Consider the following 21696-nt stretch of genomic DNA (forward strand, 5'->3'; position numbering starts at 1 on the left):
CCAAAAGGTTCAGCGATGGACGCATCATGGGCCGATCAACCAACTCGGATCCATCCTTGCATAATGTTACATGTCCGGCAAGTATCAAACACCAGCAAAGCAGAGTTGCCTACCCCTGCTCATACAAATCTCCGCAAGTTTTATAAAACCATCTCCACCACATCCCAGGGCTTCCCGCCCGCTTCCCCGATCCCTAAAGACCCACTCCAAAAGATGGACCGGCGGCCGTGGGCCATCGACCCGGACCTGGACGGCCTGGACCTCGACCCAGAGGACCTCCAGCCGTCCGTCCCGCTCAAAAAAGTCCCCGCCGGCGACGTCTTCGAGGCGGCGCGCGCCGGCGACGTCGACCGCCTCCGCTACCTCCTGGAGACCGGCGTCAACGTCAACGCCCGGGACCAGTGGGACTCCGTCGCCCTCTACTACGCCTGCCTCGCCGGCCACGTCGAGGCTGCCCGGATGCTCCTCGAGGCCGGCGCCATCTGCTCCGAGCGCACCTTCGACGGCGACCGCTGCCACTACGCAGCCCTCAACCTTCGCGTGCGCCGCCTCCTCAAGGCTTTCGAGGCCCGCCCGCCGCCGCTCGGACCGCTGCCCGCCGCCCTCCGCGACACCTTCCTCGGCTGCCCTGCCAATCGCCGCGCCTATCTCGAGCAGTGCGATGACGCCGCCGCCGCGTGGGCAACAGGTCAGGTTGCATGATTCCCCAAGAGAGCTTAGATTTTTCTTTCAATTTTTTTTTCCGATTAACTAGTCAGCAAGCATAAATTGGTTAATTGGTTTTTTTTTTCCGACTTCATCAGTGCCTATTTAAGTGCTGACCTGGTAATATAGAAAACAATTTGGTAAATTCACAGAAAGAATGCGAGTGACTGACTAGAATAACGTAGGAGGGTATTTTGGAACACTTCTGGATGATCACAGCTGCCCGTTGGTGTTAATTTTGATGAATTAAGCTGAGAAGGGAGAGGAAAAGGGGAAGAGAATAGAGAATATAGTGATCTGAACCTACTTAACGCTAAAGGAGGGAACAAAGAGATGGAGGAGGAGGGTTTACTAGGTGGAGTGAAGGAAGATGGGTGTAAAGGGAAGAAGAATAACAGAAATGAGACTACAGGGATGAGGAAGAAAGAAACTGGTAAACAAAGTTTTATTTAGTATTAAGGCACTACTGAATTTGATGAAGCAAGTAAAAAACTACAAATTTATTACACTAACCAAGAGATGCAATCTGTACTAATGAGAATCAAATATATTTGTCTTTTGAATATCTTTCTCTTCTTTCCTTTCCAAATGATTGAAATAAGGTAGATAAAATGACTTCTCAGTCTCTGTCCATTATTGCCTTTAAACGGCCAGAATTGCTGGTTGAAGTCAAAAACTCCAAAAGCAATCCAAGTTGGCCTTCTTTATGCTTTTCTAAAACTTGATAAAACCTAGAGCATACATCTGTATATAGTAGCCGAAAACTTCTACCAAGGGTTGCAGACCTACATCAAGATGTCTTATGAAACTTGTTCTGGCACCGACTTCCTATATGCTTCCAATTCTAAATAATTTTGAGAGATTTGCTTTCTTGCACTTATACCAAATCTGCTCCAACACTGAAATCCTGTTTCAAGTAGCCAAGCATTGTGATGCCCTTGATGCCTCTGTTGCCTTTTTTAGCAACAGCTAATCTATGCTTAAGTTCTTTCTAAATTGTAGGGCATACAATCCCCTAACAAACAAACAAAACGCAGTAGTGCTTATCACATCAAGATGGAGTAGGCAATAGAGCACATCTCAAGAGAAAGGTCCAATGAGTACATGGGGAATTTTACAACCTAAGTTCCCAATTGTCAACCTTGTATCAATACCCCTTGATTTTGCAAACATCCTTGGCTTATGCAAATTGGTATTTAGGGGAAGCTACATGTAGGAGAGAATGGAGAAGAGATAAAAAAGCAATCTATTATAATCCATCTTTTACTTCGTAGTAAGTACTGTTGTGATTACCTTGTATGCCCATTTTAAAAGGCTGATTTGTATGCCATAAATTGTATTTGCCCTTCTTCAGCAATTGTGTGATGGAAAGTTTTCATTAAAAAGGAATCTTTCCTAAGATAAAGTATGCTAGGTGCTTCAATTTATTCTCAATATATTGATTCCTTTGTGAAAGTTGATAGAAGAATAAAGGATAATAATCCTAATCAAGGGCCTTTTCTCCTTTTAATTCAAACACAGAGTGCTTAGTATTGTTTTTACCAAACCTGTTTTGATTAGTATAGCCTATTCAACATTCATATTTTTTGAACTGCCCTTGATATGACCCTAAAGATCTCCCACTGTCTGTGTATAAAAGGGTCAAAAGTGATTCAAATACCCAATTAAAACACACAGACATGGGTGCATTTTATAAGAGTAACCTCACTTGAAGTAGGATCACTGAAGAGGTCAAAACTCAAGTTTTTCTTTTAATTAACTTGTCAGTGTTAGCTGATCTCATCAGGCGAGAAATTTTATATCATACTCAATCCTTGGAGACCTTTTTGATGCTGTATAATCAAGATGATGCCAACCCCATACAAATCGGCACCAAATCCTTGGTAAAGGTAACTCTAGGTAGGAGGCAAGCTGCATTGAGACCTAGGCTGCTAGCGGCTGAGCAAGACATGTACGCCCTTGGTCATCAGAGCTTATACAACTAGGTAAGAAGAAGGTGACACTTTATCTTGAAACTCCTTTATAACATGGTATATAACATAGTGAAGACCCTTTCTAGGTGGTTGATTCTAAATAGGGTCAACAGACAGGCACCTTTTCTTAATTTACGCTTCCTAACTTGTTAATGCTCAAGTTTTTTTGAGGATTTGTAAAGGTGTGGCTTTATAATGATCTTTCGAATTTCATTTTTAAATAGTTCGAGAAGTACAATGGTTGAGTAGGACTTATAAAACATAGTGAGCCTGTGATAGGATCTATCAAATAAAATAAAGGTTGATTTCAAGCTAGAAATCTTAGTTTGATTTGATCTTGTAATCTATTGGATCCACCTGTCATTCAAATTCAGATCTATTAATCATTCAATAACCAATCTGACAAGGTAGGGGTGTGGGAAGGGGACTTAGGTGTGGGGTGTTTGTGCGTGACCGTGGCACATGAAGGTGAGGGGGTGATTGTCGGAGGAGGTTGGTGGATGGAGAAAGGAATAGAGAGAAATATGAAGAGGAGAGGATTAGAAAGAGAGAAGGGCCTTTATTATTGGTGGTAGTGGGTGGTTAGCTATTGGTGGTGGATGAGTATCCACTATTGGATATTTGCTGCTCCTCAGTGCAGTAGATGGAGATAAGTGGTGAGGTTGGGAAAGCCAAAGAGGGAGATCTCGGCAGTTTCTGGATTTGGTGGGGAGGATTGTGTCCTTAATGTCTCCACTCCTCTTTTACTTTTGAAATCTTTAAAGAGGATCCAAATCTAATGGAGGACCTTCAAGATTAATTTAGACATTGTATAAGTATAACAATATCTGAAAATTCAGTTTGGGTCGTTATTGGACCAGACCCCAACCCAAGTTCAGTTCATTTTAGTATTGGGTAATCGTATTTGTGTCATGATTTGAATATTGTGTCAATTTTTTTTGAATTGAGGTTGCTATGTCAAAATTGTTTACCAGATTCACCCAGTTAGATCGATTGGCCTAGAATCTAATCCATTGATAGGACTATTGCATAGGATGAACCAAATTATTGGAGATATGTAAAATTTGTATTGGAATCTACTTCTTAGCCATAATATATGAATGTCGAATCTTGAGTAGTTAATTATGTGTTGTCCATTACCGGTTCTTGATAAAAAGCAATAATAGTAAAATGATAAAATATATGTAAAGTGATGTACATCTAGATTAGACACTATATATATTTTAAATAATCATAAACTTACTCAACTTGAATCTCATGATGGGTGCTATGCTCCCTTTAGTAATTCCCCTTTTAATGTTTAGGAGTGTAGGACTTAGTTGCGTTGTCCTTCGCTCCTCATTAGAGGGTTGCCTGCTAGATGTAGTATTCGATCTACCCATACCCACCTCTACGAATAGATAGCTTGTGATCACGACCTGATGCCTATGCGGTTGTTAAGACACATGCTTGCTTCCACAGGACATACTTGATGCGGGTTCAACCTCCTTAGCATAAAGATATACCTGGCCTAAGGGTTTCAAAGTGCCTAAGAAAGAAAGATTAAGGGTAATTAGACTAATTTGGATGCAATGAATATACCTAAACTAAAAACTAGAAAGAGAATAATTGAAATAATACTAACTTGGGGATTTGGTAGAGAAAGGAAGGTATTGGGACACCTCGTCTTCCCTCTAAAATCCCATAAAAAGAAACTAAAGGGACTAGGCTAATGCAATTATGCCTCATATGCAATAAAATTAATTAAAAAAAGAGATGAGAGACTGAAGGACTTCCTGGAGACATGCAAACCGAGGTTGAGCCTTATTGCCAGTGACCTTCAAATCTTCAGCACCCTCCATGACTATCGGAAAAGTTATGTCCATTAAGGCAAGGTAGCCTTAGTCTACCTAAGTTTGTTATTGCAAAGGCTTAGAAATCCAAAGTGGGACTTTTCCAAGACATTTCTCTCTTCTCTATTTTTTTCATCTTTTGGTTTTAGGGGCTTGGGGGTTTTATAGGGCTCTCAAGAATAATGTTTTATAACCCGGACCAAATAGGCTGGTTGAACTAGGTGTTTGATATGGGTAGACCTATACGCTTAGCTTTCCTAAAAATCCATTTTAATTTTGAAAAATTATGAGAAATTGCTGGTTGAATTGATGATTTGTTCAAACTAGAACAAGTTCATGGGAATTGGCTGGTTTTTAAATAGTATATGAGATTAGGTTGAGATGGGGAATAGGAAAAGTGGATTGATAGAATTTGAAGCCTCATAGGATTTTCTTCACTCCGTGATCTCTTTCCCTTCTTCCTTTTCCTCCATTGGTCAATGGGGGTGCACGGTTGGTGAGCATTGGATGACCTAGGTCTCTCTCTCTTCCCCTCCCCTCTCCCTCCCTATAACCAGCCTATCTCTCCCTCGCCTTTCCTCTGTGTCTCTTTCCACACTTTCACCCACCCAATAGTAATTGGAGCTGGTGAACGGTCTTAGCCCCGAACCACCTCTGCCTCCCCCTTATTTGGCTCGAGGGCCAAGGCAGTAGCCTTACATATAGGCCATGCTTTTCTTTTAATTTAATATTTCTTTTTATCTTTCAGATTTTATTTAATTTGGGAGAGTAAAGCAATTTTCATTCACCATAAATCCTTGGATAGATGTTTAAAGCAAGGGCAACAAGTGTTGCTGCTAGCTGCAATTAATAAACTAGATAACTATAGAGCCCATTATGATTTGTTATGACTTTTTTCCTTCTTAGTCCTAGGGACACTCTTGTAGGAGCAGCAGGGGTCGACTCTTTGCTTTCAAGAGTCGACTCATGAATAGCAGGGGTCGACTCTTTGCTTTCAAGAGTCGACTCATGTGTAACGGGGGTCGACTCATTGCTTTCAAGAGTCGACTCATGTGTTTAGTGAGTCATCCTTTGATCCTGGCAGCATGACATAGTTGGTTTTGAATTAATTCTGGAAGCAATATATGGTTAATCAGCTAGCATGCCATATACCATTGGAAAGCTTTACTCCTCTAATTTCCAACACACTTGATCTCGTGCCATTTGAAGATCCTTAGAGAAAGTTATGGCATTTTTACTACTGCACGTCTGGACTACCAACGCCTAGCGAAGTGCATTTAAGTTGGTCTTTTTCCAGCACATAGTTTCATTTCCCTAAGTGTCTTTTGGTATTTCTAAATATTGGAACTTGTATCTAGACTCCCATCAATGTGTTTTAGCACTGTTTTGTTTTACCTATGCTTGGAGGGATGTTCCAAGATAGCATATAAAGCTGGTATATGAATGAGATGAAAAGGAGAGTTATTATTTTTAGAATTCCTTTCCAGCAAGCCTTTTTTGCTTTTGTGAGTTGAGTGACATTCTCCTCCCAATCAAGCGCGTGGCTTGGTCGCATCGAGTGGCATCTGCGATTAGTAGCGTCGAGTGGCATTCGCTATCACTGGTTGAGTGGCATTCCAGGATTATCTTTTTCTTGGTTGAATCCTTTTGGTTTGGCCAAGACTTGCAGGTTTCAGCCTGCATCACACTCTTTGTTCCAAGTTGGTTCCTTGTATTGGTTAGTGCCACCCCCTACTGGGTGTGCCATATTGCCTAGTACTGAACCAATACTTGGTATGGGGGGGCACACCGTGTCTCGATGTGCCAAACTAACCCCTATTTCAGGCATAGCAATATTGCGATCTTTGGTTCCAACCCTTGCTACTGATCAACATTGTCCTTGGAGAAAAAGTTGGCACAAGCAACTTTTGGCAAATATTTTACTTGTCAACCCTATCTTTTGGTTTATTTTCAGTGAATAAATGAAATTTTGACAATTAATTCGTAATCATATTGTACATATATTATGCTTAATCGGTATTGTGCATTATTTGTAATGCCATATTATTATAGAGATTAGAGAGTAGTAAAAGTTGTTAGAAATGTTAATTATTTTTTTGTAAGTTTGTGTGTTGATAATATTAATATTATATATATATAAAATACTATAATTAATATATTTATTGCATCATTATGATATCATGGTTCGATTAAGGTTAACCTGATGGTTGAATCAGCGACGCATGAGCTTGCCTCCTTTCCGATTCAATGAATGGTCCAGGTTTTAGAATATTGCTCAAAAGAGGTCTAGGCTAGGTGCATACCACGTGGAACTAAAGAAAAGTAGTAAAAATTTCGTGAAAGCTCATCAAAATTGGCTAGAAATCAACTCAGGGGAGTTTGAGCTCAAGTCGACTTTGGATCCCTTCCAACAATGAAGGTGGTGCCATTAGAAATGTATTGATAATGAATGGTCCACCATCATGCACCAACCAACATCGAGAATAAACAGTTAAAATTACTGACTTTGGGGAGTCTCACTGTCAATGCCTACTAATGATATGTAGTTTACTGTCAATATGGTTTGGATTTGGTCTAGTCCTTTCCCTTGTAAAATTGATGGATGTAATGCATGTGGCAGGCTATACGACATGGCTAGGCCCTAATTCTCAGGATCTAGAATCGCATGGCGTCCTTATTAGTGACACTTTAGTCTTTGTCTGGATGTCAAAACTCGGGTCTCTACAAGGGCTAAAGTTCATATTGTCATTTTTTGTTTGTAGGGCCCTAAACCTGCCAAGAGTAGTTTAACCCCCTATCATATGGCTGTAAAAGATGTCTAGAACTGCAAGAAGTGAAAATTTGACAATTGCAAAGAGAAAAAAGAAGTTAGGGTATGAACACGGTGCCGTGTCATTCAATGTCCTGAATTCAATTGTCATATGATCCATGATTCAGATCTTATGATGCCTATCATGTGCATGCATTCAATCGAATCTGTACAATTAAAAGAAGGAACCCTGGTACTTCAATGAATCAAATTGGTCATGCATAATGTGGACCTAAATGTCTTACATAGAATATACATTGGAGGAAACTTAGAGGCAACGTTATTTAAGGTGAAAATAAGGGAACAAATTGAGTGAGAAGGTGTGCTTATGTCCATTCGTCCATGACTAACAGGAGGGTAGTCTATCATGATTGAGATTGTACCTTTGCAGTGCTCTACAGGTCACTGCACCAACATAAAACACTGAGATGATGCTGTTGCTGTGTGTACATGGGTTGCTTGGTTATGCACACAGCCCCTCTGTGTGGTGTTTTTTTCTTTGAACTTCCCCCTCCAGGTTTTTGAGTATTGTTTTTGTGTACAAGGCTCTATCAATCTCCTTGTTTTCATAACTCAGGTTTGATCACTGTTGAGGAATTACTGCAGAATATCTCTATTTATTCTCTAACATATAGGCATCTTTGTATGCAAAAATAAATTACATCCTAGATAAATTCTGTATAGTTTTCTTGCCAGTGTTGTTGCATATTAGTATAATTTCTACATGGGCTATCAGCTCTCACATGTCCTTGATACATGAGGCAGTTGCTATTTATGGGTTAAATATGACTAGAATAAATGGGTGTTCCTCGTACTGATGACATCAATTTTTTGTTATCTGCACTGCAACCAATATCACTTACTTCAGATCTATGATAAACTGTTTTTCATTTAAACACAATATAAGCATATTTCTATTTGTATGGCAAAAGGAGATGTTTGAGAATACAAAACTTTATCATCTAGTGTCGTTACTTACAGAATTTAAACACATTACTGAACAGGTTACACTTTGTTAAATGATGGATCCATTTCCACTCCACTGCCCCCAGATATCACCTTCTATGTGGATGGAAGACCTATTGAAGCTCATCGGGTTATATTAAGTGCCCGGTCACCCTTCTTTAAGAAGAAATTCGAGACAGATTGGAAGGATCGCAAGGAAGTGAGATTTTCTAGCCAAAAATTGTCTTATCGTGCATTATATGGCCTTATTCATTTCTTCTACTCCGATAGACTTGAAGTTGCAGTGGATGACATGGAAGATCTTGCACGCACATGCAAAGCCTGCAAGTGTGAGGAATTGCAGAAAGTCCTTCAGAAAGAAATGATTCACCAAAAATATGCAGACTATAAAGCACTAATGGAGGTGGATAATTCTCAGAAAAGGTTCATTTTACAAGGCTTGTCCCTACCAGAGCAGGATAGGCTTCCCTTTGCCTTGCATCGCATTCTAGAAATTTCCCTTGCTAACTCCAGTGGGACAAGCATGTGTTCTGATGATACACGGGACTTGCAAATGAGCCAATCTAATGATGATCTTGCTGATGTTTGTATAAAAGTTGGTGAAAGGATTTTCCGCTGCCACCAAGTGATCCTGGCCTCAAGATCAGAGTATTTCAGAGCAAGGTTGTCTCGAATGACAGGATTTCTTGAAGGGAATGATGGACTGCCTAGTGTCTCACTTCCCTTTCTAGAAGAGCATGACTTGAGTACAGAAGCATTTGAGAAAATGATAGAATATATGTAAGCTGCAAGTCTGTTTCTGAAGTTTTAGTTTCTACAATGTGTCCCACTTGCTTCTGACATGCCTGATTAAACTCAGGTACACAGATCGCTTGAAGGATATGGACCCTGATCAGGCGGAAGAAATGTTTGATGCTTCTTCAAGATACTTGTTATTTCCTCTTAAACGCGCTGTTGCTGATGCTCTGCTACCGCATCTGGAGCTGGTCTCACCTGCTGAACTCTGCCACTGGCTGATATTATCGGACATGTAAGGGATTATATGTCTCCTTTCTGTTAATCATGTTCTTAGCTGTTACTTGTATCTGATGGATACTTATTACATATATATGATGAATAAAATACACGAATAAGTTCTATTTATGATACAGTTTATAATCAGTTACATTGCAAAGGTTTCTGCTACAATGTAAATTTGTAAGCTTTTTTCTTTAAATTCAGAACTCAATGATTCAGCTCGAGTATAATGTGATGTAAGTAGATTCAACTGATCTTAATTCCGTGCTTTTTCCAGTGCTTGAATCAGGTGCCGGACATCCTTATTCGGCAGATAGTCTATCCCTTTATGCCATTGTTCCTGATTGACACTTAAGTTATTTATAAAGATCCTTAGTATGGAAATCGGTTAGCATAAATATTGAAATGTCTCCAACAATAGTTGAACATAGGAAGTAGTAGGTTCTTACATACTCATTTCTGATCAATACACATCGTCATGGATTAGTAAGCTTGAGAAAGTGTCATATGAGTTTCATATTATGAAGCAGTGTGCTTTATTATCCAATAGCTTTTTAATTATCATTTTTGTACATCATATCTCTATACGTCTCTCCAAACAGAATACAAGTCCTTTCCCTATAGCCTCTATTTTTTGGGTATACCTAATTAAAATGGACAGAAATATATCTCACTCATCCACTAAAATTGTGCTTATGCAGTTTTTTAAATTATTTTTATAGCAAATATTACTTGAATATTATGAGGCCTAAAGTACATTGCCTGCCTGATATTTTCGCTGTTATCTGCAGTGCTAATCTTAACCAAGAGTCTTTATATGATAAAATCACTTCACCAGTACTGAATTATCACTGTCAGATAATGTTTGTGCAATACAGTAACCCATGACATCATATATTCCTCGAACACTCATAAAGGCCATGCAGAAATCTGTGCTTGCAGCTTCAGTAGAATGATTATCACTTAAATGCATGGTTTTGCTGAAGTAGGTTGATGAAATAATGCAGGTACGGTGTTTTAAAGATAAGGGAATATTGTTTGGATGTTATTGCTTGTAATTTTGAGACATTTGCTGATACACGAGAGTTCCGGGCCATGCTCTTGACACTCCCGCCGCCCTCTGGAGACGACTCATTGCGTACAACCCTTCCTAGTGCCCCAGGGTCTGTGGGCAAAACTGATCAGGGCAATCTTCTAGATGACTTGAGAGAGAAATGGTTAGAAGCTGAAGCTGCAGAGCTTGACAAGAGAGATGAGAGTGCGGCTTTGTTTGACAAGCGGCTTGAGATGCTTATGCTTGCAGCAGAACAGGAAGCCAATGAAGTTCATGGTGATTCCATTGAAAGCAAGCACTGTGATCAGGTGTCCACCATGTTGTAAGTTGTGCCCAATCTTGATTTATGTTGTAGTGAAGGGGTCTGGTGCGGAATAATTGTTTTTTGCCCGTCATTCATTTTGCTTCTTGTTACTATATGAATGAAGATGAATTACAGATAGCGGATACCATACATGTTCTTTTCTTTGCAAAGCTGAGTCAATGAAAAAGAAAAAGGAAAACTGCTATTTTCAGCACACTATATCTTTTTAATTATTTTGTTTTGTTTCAAGATCCCATTGGAGAAACAATTTAACTTCACTGTGGTTGCTTCATCATGCGCAATTGCTTAGGCTGCCAGCCATTCTTATGGTGTTTTCAAATGGTATTATTCAAATCTCTAATGTTCTTTACACTATTAAGTATTAACAATTATCTTTAATAGATTCTGGCATTGCTATTATCTCTTTCTTTATGCAATAACAATGAGCAGGACCGATCATTTCAAAAGAAATGATGCGAGTTACTAGGTTGGATAATGACTTGTGTCAAATTAAAGATCCGGCAAGCTGGCTTCATCATGAATGGTTGTTTAAAAATGTCAGCTGCTCTGCGGCTGTTGGGATGAAATAACATGGTGTGATTGGCACCCTCCATGTCCAGATCCTCTACAGCATGTGACTGAACTGGAGATACTTCAGTTCTGCAATCATGATTCATGACTGTTTGTATATCACATAATGACCCATGATTGCATGATTCCTGCATGATCATGCAACGTGCTATCATTATACTGTGCATGTCCTTGCAATTAGGAGCTGTCTCATGATACACCAATGACCATGATTTCTGGATCTCTACAGTTCAAAACCCAGCATGACAGGATCGGATCTAACTTTTAATTAAGCATGATTTTCCACCAGATGTGAAATGTGATTCATTCATGAAAGAACATGCGAGCTGGAGTTTCAGCCTGAATCATAAGAATCAGGATGTAACTTGATTTCTGCCCACTGCAAAGCATGCCCACAGGACAACTAAGAAAATATACACTTCACTGACCTTTTTTTTCTTTTGGTAAATATGCTTTGCTGGCCTTTGGATGAACACCTGTCTACAGTCAGTTTTCACATTTGGTGATGAACCAAAAATGTTCGCAAACTCTGAGCTCAAAATGCTGCGTTTTGCCTCGTGGTCTATGCTGTTGAAGCTATTAATCAACCAACTAACATCCAGGATTCATGTAGAGATGAACTCCAACACCTTAATCATCAATCTCAAGATTTGTGGGATACTCCAGCGCAATCGTCTGCATCCTGAAGTGAAATCTTAGCTGTGTAATTCAGAGCGATCAGTATAAGACCAACATGAAGCATCAGGGGTACGTTAGCAGTACGACTCTACAAATTCAAGAAATCAGAAGAATAAGCAACTCAGATATTTGAGAGGTACTACTCTCACGCTAGTTTATTAATCAACATAAATCGCAATAACGTAGATGATCTCAACTTCAGAGCATAACCTGTGGGATATTTATGGTTTCCTCAACTTAAAAGCATACGCATGCCTCCAAGTCCAGCACAACAATCTCAAGGAAGTTTTCTGCGAATTTTACTACAGGCTTCACCATTAGAAGAGGGATTATAAATTAGAGCATATAAAGGCTCTCCCATAAGAAGGGTAAAAAAGAAGAAACCTTCAGATCTTTTACCAGAAAGTAAAAAACCTTCAAATCCACTAGTGAAGCACATGTGCCAGCTACTGGCTTTTAACATCATTGAACAGAACCTTCATCTGCTGTAACGGTAGCCTGCAACCTTCCATAAGATTTAAAACTTAAGAAACAAAGGAAATGTTGTCACTCCCGGGTCATTATCACAACACAGGCCATAAAGCCTTCTGATTTCATCACGAAACATCTTTTTTCCCCAGATGTACGATAGACATGCTATCATCCTGAGACAAATTGGGAGCTCTCGACTGAGGGAGGTGCGAACCAGCTGAGAGAAGTCTGGTTAGCTGATTTGGACCTACAACAGTTAACCACACCATTAACCAAACAAATCCCAGGCGGAAAAAAAAAAAACATTCAATCTACATTTGTGAATAATAAAATAGAAACATTCTCTCACAAGCTAAACCATACAAGAGTTCATTTATAAAAGAAGTTCCATGCCCAGAAACTGTCTTCACCCACATCTGCCCAAACAATGCCACTCCTTTTGCATTATTTATTCAACAAGAGATGAACAAAATTCAATTGTCAAAGAATACCTATAACAGAATTGAAAAACCTATAAGCACATTCTGATACCTATAATTTTCTTTTTCTTCTCAAATGAGAAATTAAAAAGCAAAAAGATTTTTCTTTTGATGCAACCACTTTGAGATACAAAAAAGCATCCTGCTATCTGGTACTGTGGATCTATAGAAGGTTTTTCTACCAAAATACTAGATGTGCTTTCCTTTTTAACTTTGCTTATCTTTGGATGGACTTGAGTTTATGAGTCACTCTCTAATAATATCATTGCCATTTTCAATTTGTGAGGTGTCTGAAGCTGCATCATCAACACTCAAGTTTGAAATGTTGTCTGCAACAACACTTTCATCTTCTTTGTCTGAGGGAGATTTCTCTGAGGCAGCATCCTCAGTGGATGGCTCAGACACTGCACCGGGCTCTGCAGTTTCTGAGGGTGCTTCGGAGTTTGTTGCAGGTTGCTTCAGACTCCAGTACATGATGCTTGCAGTTAATGTAAGGATCATCTTCTGGTTTACCTGTCATAGCCAAAAGAAAATTAAACAAATAAAAATCTGACTAGAAAAAAAATTGTCCAAAGCTTCTATTAGAACCAGTGCAAAAGTAGGGAGGGACACATCAATTAATAAACAAGCCAAGTATTTAATTCCATTAGATGATTTTAGCTATCTGATCATAAAGTTCTTACGAAGAAAGGCGGCAGTGTACAGGAAGATGCTGGCATCCAAATGAACAATCGAATAAAATATGTTTGGCATGGATAATCCAAGATTTGATAAATGCATGGTCATGCTTTCAAATCATTGAAACAGTTTTCAGAAGCAAACTGTGCTCTAAAGTGTCATCCTTTTATGAGTTGTTTGCACAACATTCAGATCTGAAAATATATTGCAATATTTACTGATCCAGGTTATACTAATTTTACCTCCATTATGTCCTCAGGCAACAAAAAGATGGAACATCCAAGCTTTCTCGCAACACTGATTATATATTGAGCGTTTAACTTCTTCTGTTCATCTGCATATAAAAGATGCGGACAATAAGATTAATGGGTGATCTTTTATGTGATCGAAAAGAGTAGATTCAACCTAATTTCATTCTCCTGCTTTCATTTCTGTAAACATAAAAAACAAAGTACAATTTTTTTCTCCCAAACAAGCACATCAAAGACCTAAGATGGATGAGTTGCCACATGGTAACAGACAAATATTCGATTTGATGTGCACCGGATAAAGAGCATACCTTCTTCACCCTTTGTAACAAGTTTCCAGTTTATAACCCTTGGCTTGACAGCACTAAGAAGCTCGAGGAAAAATATTCCATTTGATAGGCTTTTGTCCTAAAGGAACAAAGAAAGTAAAAGAGGAAAACTTGAGAGGAAAATAATGTTTCAAGAGCTGACATGCAATATTTGAAAAAAGAAAAAAGACAAGCAATAGGAAATTGTTGAGAGTACCTTAAAACTTTCCATTTGAGTAGTTTTGCCTGATTTCTTCACTTTATTATTGGCCCAAATTAGGATATCAGCATCTGATATCTCTTTTCCTTGGGAGTGGAATCTCAAGTTCTTCAGTAGCTGAAGAATATTGAATCTCATTAACTGCCACAAGTAAGCTGGAAGAAAGCAAGATGAAAGAGTCAAATTATAGGTTGAAGCAGCGATCTGTCTGCCAATTTTAATTGCACAAAAAATAAAAGGTCAAAGCGAGAACAACAGAACCAAGTAATTATCAGGATCGCACCACATTTATGTATGTATGTATGTGTGTGTGTGTGTGTGTGTATATATATATATGTATGTATGTATATGTATGTATGTATGTATGTATGTATGTGTGGGTGTGGTTATATTGCACATCGGGTGTAAACAAAGTACATATACCTACCACCAAATTCAATGTTTGTGGTTGAAAAATGGAAATTTAAACCATTAGATGTGATGTGATTTGGATGGCTTAAAATATTTATTCACAAAAGATTACATGTTTTGGAGTCCCCCAGCCAATGCATCAAGTCATCCCAAAAATATTGTTGTAATCAAGCGATGGTGTGTAGATTCCAGGATGACTCAATGCATAGGCTAGGGGTCTTGAAAACAAATGAATTTCTGTAGACATTTTAAGCCTTCTAGATCATATCCAATAGTTTAGATTTCCAACTCCATCTTTTAATCACTAACAGTGAATTTAGTAGTGGGCGTAAAGTTTTTTCTTTGCAACCGATGTGTATTATCACCTCAACCTCACCTCCACACACACACACACACACACACACACACTCAAACAGAAAAAAGTATATCTGATTACATGATCGAAAAGTACCGGAACCTTTTATGTTTATGGTTTAATGTTATACATAAGGAAACCCTCATAGTTTTATGCATGTCAAAGGGATAAGCTTATCTTTTTATGCTTTCCATGTTAAACATCAAAGACACATTACACCTTCTCTATTCCTGCCTCAACCACATTTGGCTATGAAAAAATGTTGCATCAAGATAGCCATTTGTTTGAAGGTTGGAATATGATATATTTTTTTTAAGATTAAGAGAGGCTAATCACCACCTTTCTACATTATACCCATTGTGAGAACAAGTACGAACGTGTCTTTAGTCCCACATTGGCTATACACTAGGTAGATTTTAAGAGCTTATATAGGAACGAGGAACCCAAATAACACCCCTCTGACTAGCCTTTTTGGATAAGCTTCTAGGTCGTTACAAATGATATTAGAGCAGATCTGGCCCATGGCCCATGTCAACTTGGGGACACTGCAATACAAGCCCATTTGGGTTGACCATAGGCTGATCGAAGTGTTTGTGATTGAATTTATGATACTTGTGATTAGATTTGAATGGATTTGGACTCTTAGCTTGGCAAGAACTCCAGAATTTAAATGGGAAGTATGTAAAGATCCGTGCGAGTGTGTATTTAGTCTTTTATTGGCTATACACTGAATAAATTTTGGGTACTTATACAGGGGCAAGGAACGCGAATAACACATTTTGGTTAGCCTTTTTGGTTGAGGTTCTAGGTCGTTGCACCCACCTCATCCTTTTAAGGGCTAACTCTCACGAGAATGAAACCAACATCCCCTCGTTCAAATGGCAAGGAGTAATACTGTAATACCATCCAAATAGGCGCTCAGTGGTTACAAAATGATATCAACCCATCAGAAATGCGATGATGAAAACTGAAGGTTGATGATCATAACGTATAGTAACATATATTCGATTGACGAAATCAGATAGAAATTTGTTTTGCATTAGAGGGCGAGTCTTGGCACAATGGTAAGGTTGCTCCATTGTGACTTGGGTATCACAGGTTTGAAATACAGAAATAGTCTCTCCGTATATGGAGCTAAGGCGGCATACATCTGACCCTCTTCAGAGTCCACAGTGGTGGGAGTCTTGTGCACTGGGTCATCGTTTTTTAACAACTTGCTTTGCATTAATAAGTTTAAATAAGAGCATTGAGAAATGGAAACCCATCCGTCCCCTTTTATTTTGGTGGTCTCTTGTCTAATATATTTTCATGATGCAATATTCAGATTATTTGTTCCAACTAAACTCCCAAATATCTAAGATCTAACCAATTTGTTTTGCATATAATTTTGACTAGCAGTCAAAAGAGCAGAAAATCTACAAGGAACTTTTACTGTGATCTTCATTGGTTCAATACATTTAACAATACAACCTATCTCCATATATTTGAAGAGATGATAAAGCAAAGCTAAAATTAGTCAGTGCTCAAAAGTAGCTAAAGAAGTAGTTTTGAAGGATAATGTTTATACAAGAAATCTAGAAAACCTACAAAATGAATCAAAATGAAGGACTTCTTTTGCTATAATTGATATCTTCTTCCTTTACGCATATTAATTTGTACATCTTTAGAATGATATAATTCAGCATATCATTAACAATTTGTTGTTGATACATGCACCAAACTAATAAACAATGAAAACTAGCATATCTATAGAAATAATATGATCAAGAGTTTGCTCAAACACCTCAAGTATCAATATGATAACTATGCCCCAGTGAGGTTCTACTTTTATCCAAAAATTAAAAATAAAAAAGAAACAACAGAATCCAATATCCAGTAAAACAATTTGTAATGCCATACAGCATCATTATTAAAGAAGCTAAAAAAAGGGAAAAGATAAGCTTGCAGATAAATGTTCTGAAAACTTCATTGCTGAATCATTGAATTTCCACTCATACAGTGCCTGTTGGGAATTGTATCCTAAATGTCAATCGTCAGCATATTGATGATTGAATTTTGTAAATAAATTGACAAATTAATAAAGTATTATTTGGCATTATTCATCATTTCATCTTCAAATGAACTCTTATATGATGAAGTCCTTAGGACTTATGTTATGATAAAGGAGGATTTATCTTTGAGTCCTTAAACTTGTTCGCGACCAAATAATATGTTGTTACTAGGACGACAACATTATCGAGATTAGGTCGTTGTGTGACATATACGTTGGTTGTCCTCTTAACCAAGGAGTGTGGAGACACTGGTATGCCATACAGGTGAAGTGTAGGAGTACATTTCACTGAACGTGACCAATTCCGGAACGCTCTACTGTCGAGAGATGTTCCGAGTGGATATGGGTATAAGTTTGGCCCTCTGACCTGAGACCGCAACCTGTGACTAGCAAGCAACTCACTGTACTTTGGTATCGGACTACCTGAATTTCTAATTCAGTGACGGAAGGTCACTGGGTGCAGTCAAGTACTTGCGTAGTCAGTTGTGAGTCAAGATGGAATTGACCCCTCCTGGAAACAGGAATAATGTCTTGTGATTAATTTAGCAAAACCTTGGCCAGGGTAATCCCAGTGAGGAGTCACGGGATATCTAAAGTTAATCACATAATGGATGTACTAATTATAGGGTTGACAGTGAGCTCTAAGTCATCCTGGCATTAAGAGTCAAAGGGATTGAATTATACAGTAACCATAGTTCAGGGTTCCAGAATATTTGCTTCGCATATATTCGGCCTATTCGGACGTCGGGTACCATTGCTAGATGGTCACATCGATTAGTGTAGGAAGTCATTCCTATACTACCGGCTTAGGTTCGAACCTATGAGGTCACACGCATAGAAGATTCCTGATTGATCAAGAAGGCTGATGAATGATTAAGAATCATTCAGGGGTAATTTGGTCAATTCGATTGGCAAATTATCTTATAAAATAATTAAAGTAATTATCGAAGGATTAATTAGTAATTAGATTGCTAATGAACTCAATTGGATTGAGTAATTAGACTAAGGATGAGCCAAATTGAATTAGATTCAATTCTGGGCTCAATCAGGATTTTTGACCTGATTGGATTAGGTCTGAATCAAGAAGACTTAGGTTGACCAAATTAAATTAGATTAAATTTGTGCTTAATTAGGGATTGACCTAATTGGATTAGGTTCAACCCATGGTAATTGGATCATTCTAATTGCTAGGATTTAATTAAATTAAATGGGTTTGATCTGAAACTGTTCGGATCTTGAAATCCACTTGTCACATATCCATGCATGGCGCCATAAATTGATTTTTAATATGATTAAAAATTAATTTAATTTATTTAATGGTGCCATGGGACACTTGGCAACATCAGGGACCTCTTTCATCATTAGATGGGTCGAAATGGAGAGATAAATTCATGAAAAGAATTGGATAAGATCAAATTCTCTCTCTTCATGACATATGTCATCCTTATCTTTATCTCACTTCTAATTAAGGTTGAATTTCGAATTTAATCATCACAAAATCACCACGTGACCCTCTAATCTGTTTGGGGGCATGGGAATTTCGAAAATGAAAGAGAAAAGTGGCAACATGATGAATGGTTTAGATTAGATCAAGCTTCATCATGTAATGGCACATAAACTTGAATTTTGAATTCAAAATTCAAAACCCCACAAAATCCTCCACAAATATGGGATGGTTGGCATGAAGTTAGGTAGGAGAGCAACATTAAAAGGACCTCCATCATCTGGTGGTCGAATTCAAGGAAAAAGAGAGAAAAAGAAGAAGAAAAAAGGGAAAAGAAAAGAGAGGAACCCTAGTTCATGCATGGAAAAATTCTGCATTCAATCTAGCTGACTTCTTCCTCCTCTAAGTCCATCGCGCCATTAGTGTTAGGGGTCCCTGATAAGAGTCTTTAGATCAGATCTAAGTCCTCTTCAATCCCTTTAAACCTTTCCTCCAAGTTCTTCCAAGAAGGCGGATCAAAAGTTGATAGCGTTTGGAAGATCAAATTTCAGCCTCAAGAAATTCTGCGCAAGCTAGCACTTCCGCAGGATTGGATCTCTTCAGGAACTTCGCGTGGACTTCTCGTAGAGGCCATTCGTGTGCGTGGCTGCGAAGTCGAGGATCAGATCCACAAGTTTCATCCATCATAAAAGGTATTAATCCTACATTAATCTTTTATTATGGTGTCAAGATCTAGGTCTGATTCCCCGAGATTTTACCCTCTTTTGGGGCTCCTCACGGAGATATCTCCAGAATCCATTCAATGGATATTCGGAGATTAATCGGAATAGAGTTCTTAAGTTTCAGATCTGATAGTTAATCATGCATGAAAGTTTTAGCATAATTGTTTAAACGATTCCGGCATAATCCTATGTGTTCTTAAGGTGCTGATTTCTAGATTTGATCTTGTAAGCATGCATGAATTAAATTGTTTGATTCGATTTTTCCGCTGCGTTTTAAAACTTAAAAAGAACTACGTATGGCTTGATCCCCCTTATGAAGGGGTACGTAGGCAACCCGATCAGGTTCAGCCATGGTTTTTAAAAAAAAAAAATCAGCATGCTTAACACCGAAGAACCTAGGATTTACTTTCAGTGGTATCAGAGCCAGGTTCATGTTTAAACTTTTATGTTTTAATTATTGTAATTAAATCTGAAATCATTAACATATTTAGATTAGATCTAAAGTATTTTTTATGATTGATTTAATTGCTGATTATGCATGATTAAGTAGATCTGAAATTTTGGATGCATATGATGCATGTTTGTGTTAGGATTAGTAACATGAATAAATCTGAAATTATAATATTATTTAGATTAGATCTAAATAAAGTTTATGATTTATATGATCTCTGATTTTAATGAACAAATTAGATCTGAAAATAAAAGTGAAAAAATAAATACATAAGATGTATGTTGTTTGAATTAATTCATGTTGTTGTGTATATGTGATGCATGAACATAAAACATAATGACTTAAACATGAATTAAATCTGATTACATGTGATTAATTACAAAAACTCAGATCTGAAAATATGTTTTAAGAACTGAAAGATTGTAATTAATATGTAATTAAAAAGAAATATGCAATGATCAAAACTTTCATAAGTCTAAACTTAATTAAGAATTAAGTGTTATGAAATAGAATTGTAACTCAATTAATTGACATTGCATAATTATTTGGGCATATGGGTTAGCTTGAATCAAGTTCCTAGGATTGGGTTAGACCTAAGGTTAGAATCATACATGGACAAATAGAATTAATTGATCAAATCTAATTAAGTAGTAACTAGATTAGGTCAAGGAAATTCTAGGTCAATTTACAATAGTTGTAGATGGATCAAGTCCGTGTCTTTGATTAGACAAAGATGGAACTTGATTTAGGCTCAGAGGTGTAGCCCGAGTCATTTGAGTAATCAAATTGAAATTGATTAACCAGTCGGTGTCTAAGGTAAGTTTGGCAATTTTGACCGGTGGTTTTTAATTGGGAGCTACTCGCACTGATTCGTCTTTGCCGAGTTAATGGCATATCCCTTCCACCGATCTCACTTACCTGGCCGACATGGTCAATCACATTTTGATTGGATCACTTAATGATTTGAGTTAGCCCATGCCTATAAGGAAAATCAGTTTGACTGATTTAGGTGCCTCCTTAACCGGTTTGAGTCTAATCTGATTTGGTGAAGTCAGTGGGAGAAATTAGACTAACCGGATCTTCTTATCTATCCTAATTAAGAAATCCTCTAAAATTATTAGGTCCTAAAAATGAAATGGTTATGGGGATAACTAGGTCATAGCCTCCCATTAAGTTGGGTGATAATGGGTCCAATGCTTTGATAATTATTGGAGGCGCGACACGCCTGGTACTTATCAAGCATTGGAATTGTCATTCAATATATGATGAGTTAAGTGTACCTTCAATAGGCGGTCAGGTGAGCCGAGCCACACTCGGGCTTGGTCGTCTATTAGTTGATTAGACTTAACCCTATCATTTAATGGTTGGACCTGACTAGGGTATTCGGTGGAGGCGCCACACGCCTGCCGAAGAACCTAGGGCAAAATTATCACTAGAAGTTGCTTGGTGAAGCAACTGGTTTAGAACCTACCAATAGGTGCATATGGGTTAGCCGAGCCACACTCGGGCCTATATGCGATCTATTGGGTTCTAGTGCCCACTAAAGAATTAGGAGTAATTTTTCGAATTGGAGGTAGAGGCTACCAATTTGTATAAAATAGTGGGAGTACCTTTAGACTAAAGTCCAAGTCTAATGTGTTTAGTCAATTCATATACTAATAGCCAAATTTTTTTTTATGCAGAAATGGCCACTAATTTGTCACTTCGCTCATTGTTGGACAATGACAAGTTGACTGGTCCAAATTTTAATAATTGGCATAGGAAACTGAAAATAGTGCTAGAGCATGAAAGGATCCTTTATGTGATAACGGATCCAGCACCTGAGCAGCCCGCTGCTAATGCATCAAGATCGGCCAGAGACACTTATCAGAAGTGGCTTAGTGACCGGATCACTGTTCGATGCATCATGTTGGCAGTAATGAGTGATGAG

General features: G+C 38.2%; 2 protein-coding genes across 3 annotated transcripts in view; one reads left to right on the plus strand and one right to left on the minus strand.

Moving 5' to 3' along the window:
- Positions 1-12897, plus strand: LOC103697422 (BTB/POZ domain-containing protein At2g04740). The gene is made up of 6 exons (XM_008779273.4): positions 1-688; positions 8324-9065; positions 9145-9315; positions 10310-10678; positions 10911-11002; positions 11111-12897. Exons 1-6 carry the CDS (start codon positions 16-18, stop codon positions 11248-11250), a joined length of 2187 nt encoding a protein of 728 aa, XP_008777495.2. The 5' UTR covers positions 1-15; the 3' UTR covers positions 11251-12897.
- Positions 12818-21696, minus strand: part of LOC103697421 (fimbrin-5-like) — a 23912-nt gene continuing 15033 nt past the window's right edge. For both annotated transcript variants that reach the window (XM_008779271.4, XM_026801238.2), the window contains exons 12-15: positions 14331-14488; positions 14117-14213; positions 13800-13891; positions 12818-13392 (exon numbers count right to left, since the gene is read on the minus strand). In XM_008779271.4, the coding sequence (XP_008777493.1) occupies positions 13126-13392; positions 13800-13891; positions 14117-14213; positions 14331-14488 (614 nt within the window). In that variant the 3' untranslated portion in view covers positions 12818-13125. The remainder of the gene's footprint in view (positions 13393-13799; positions 13892-14116; positions 14214-14330; positions 14489-21696) is intronic.

This window comes from Phoenix dactylifera, unplaced genomic scaffold (genome assembly GCF_009389715.1).
Source record: "Phoenix dactylifera cultivar Barhee BC4 unplaced genomic scaffold, palm_55x_up_171113_PBpolish2nd_filt_p 000207F, whole genome shotgun sequence".
Taxonomy (NCBI): Eukaryota; Viridiplantae; Streptophyta; class Magnoliopsida; order Arecales; family Arecaceae; genus Phoenix; species Phoenix dactylifera.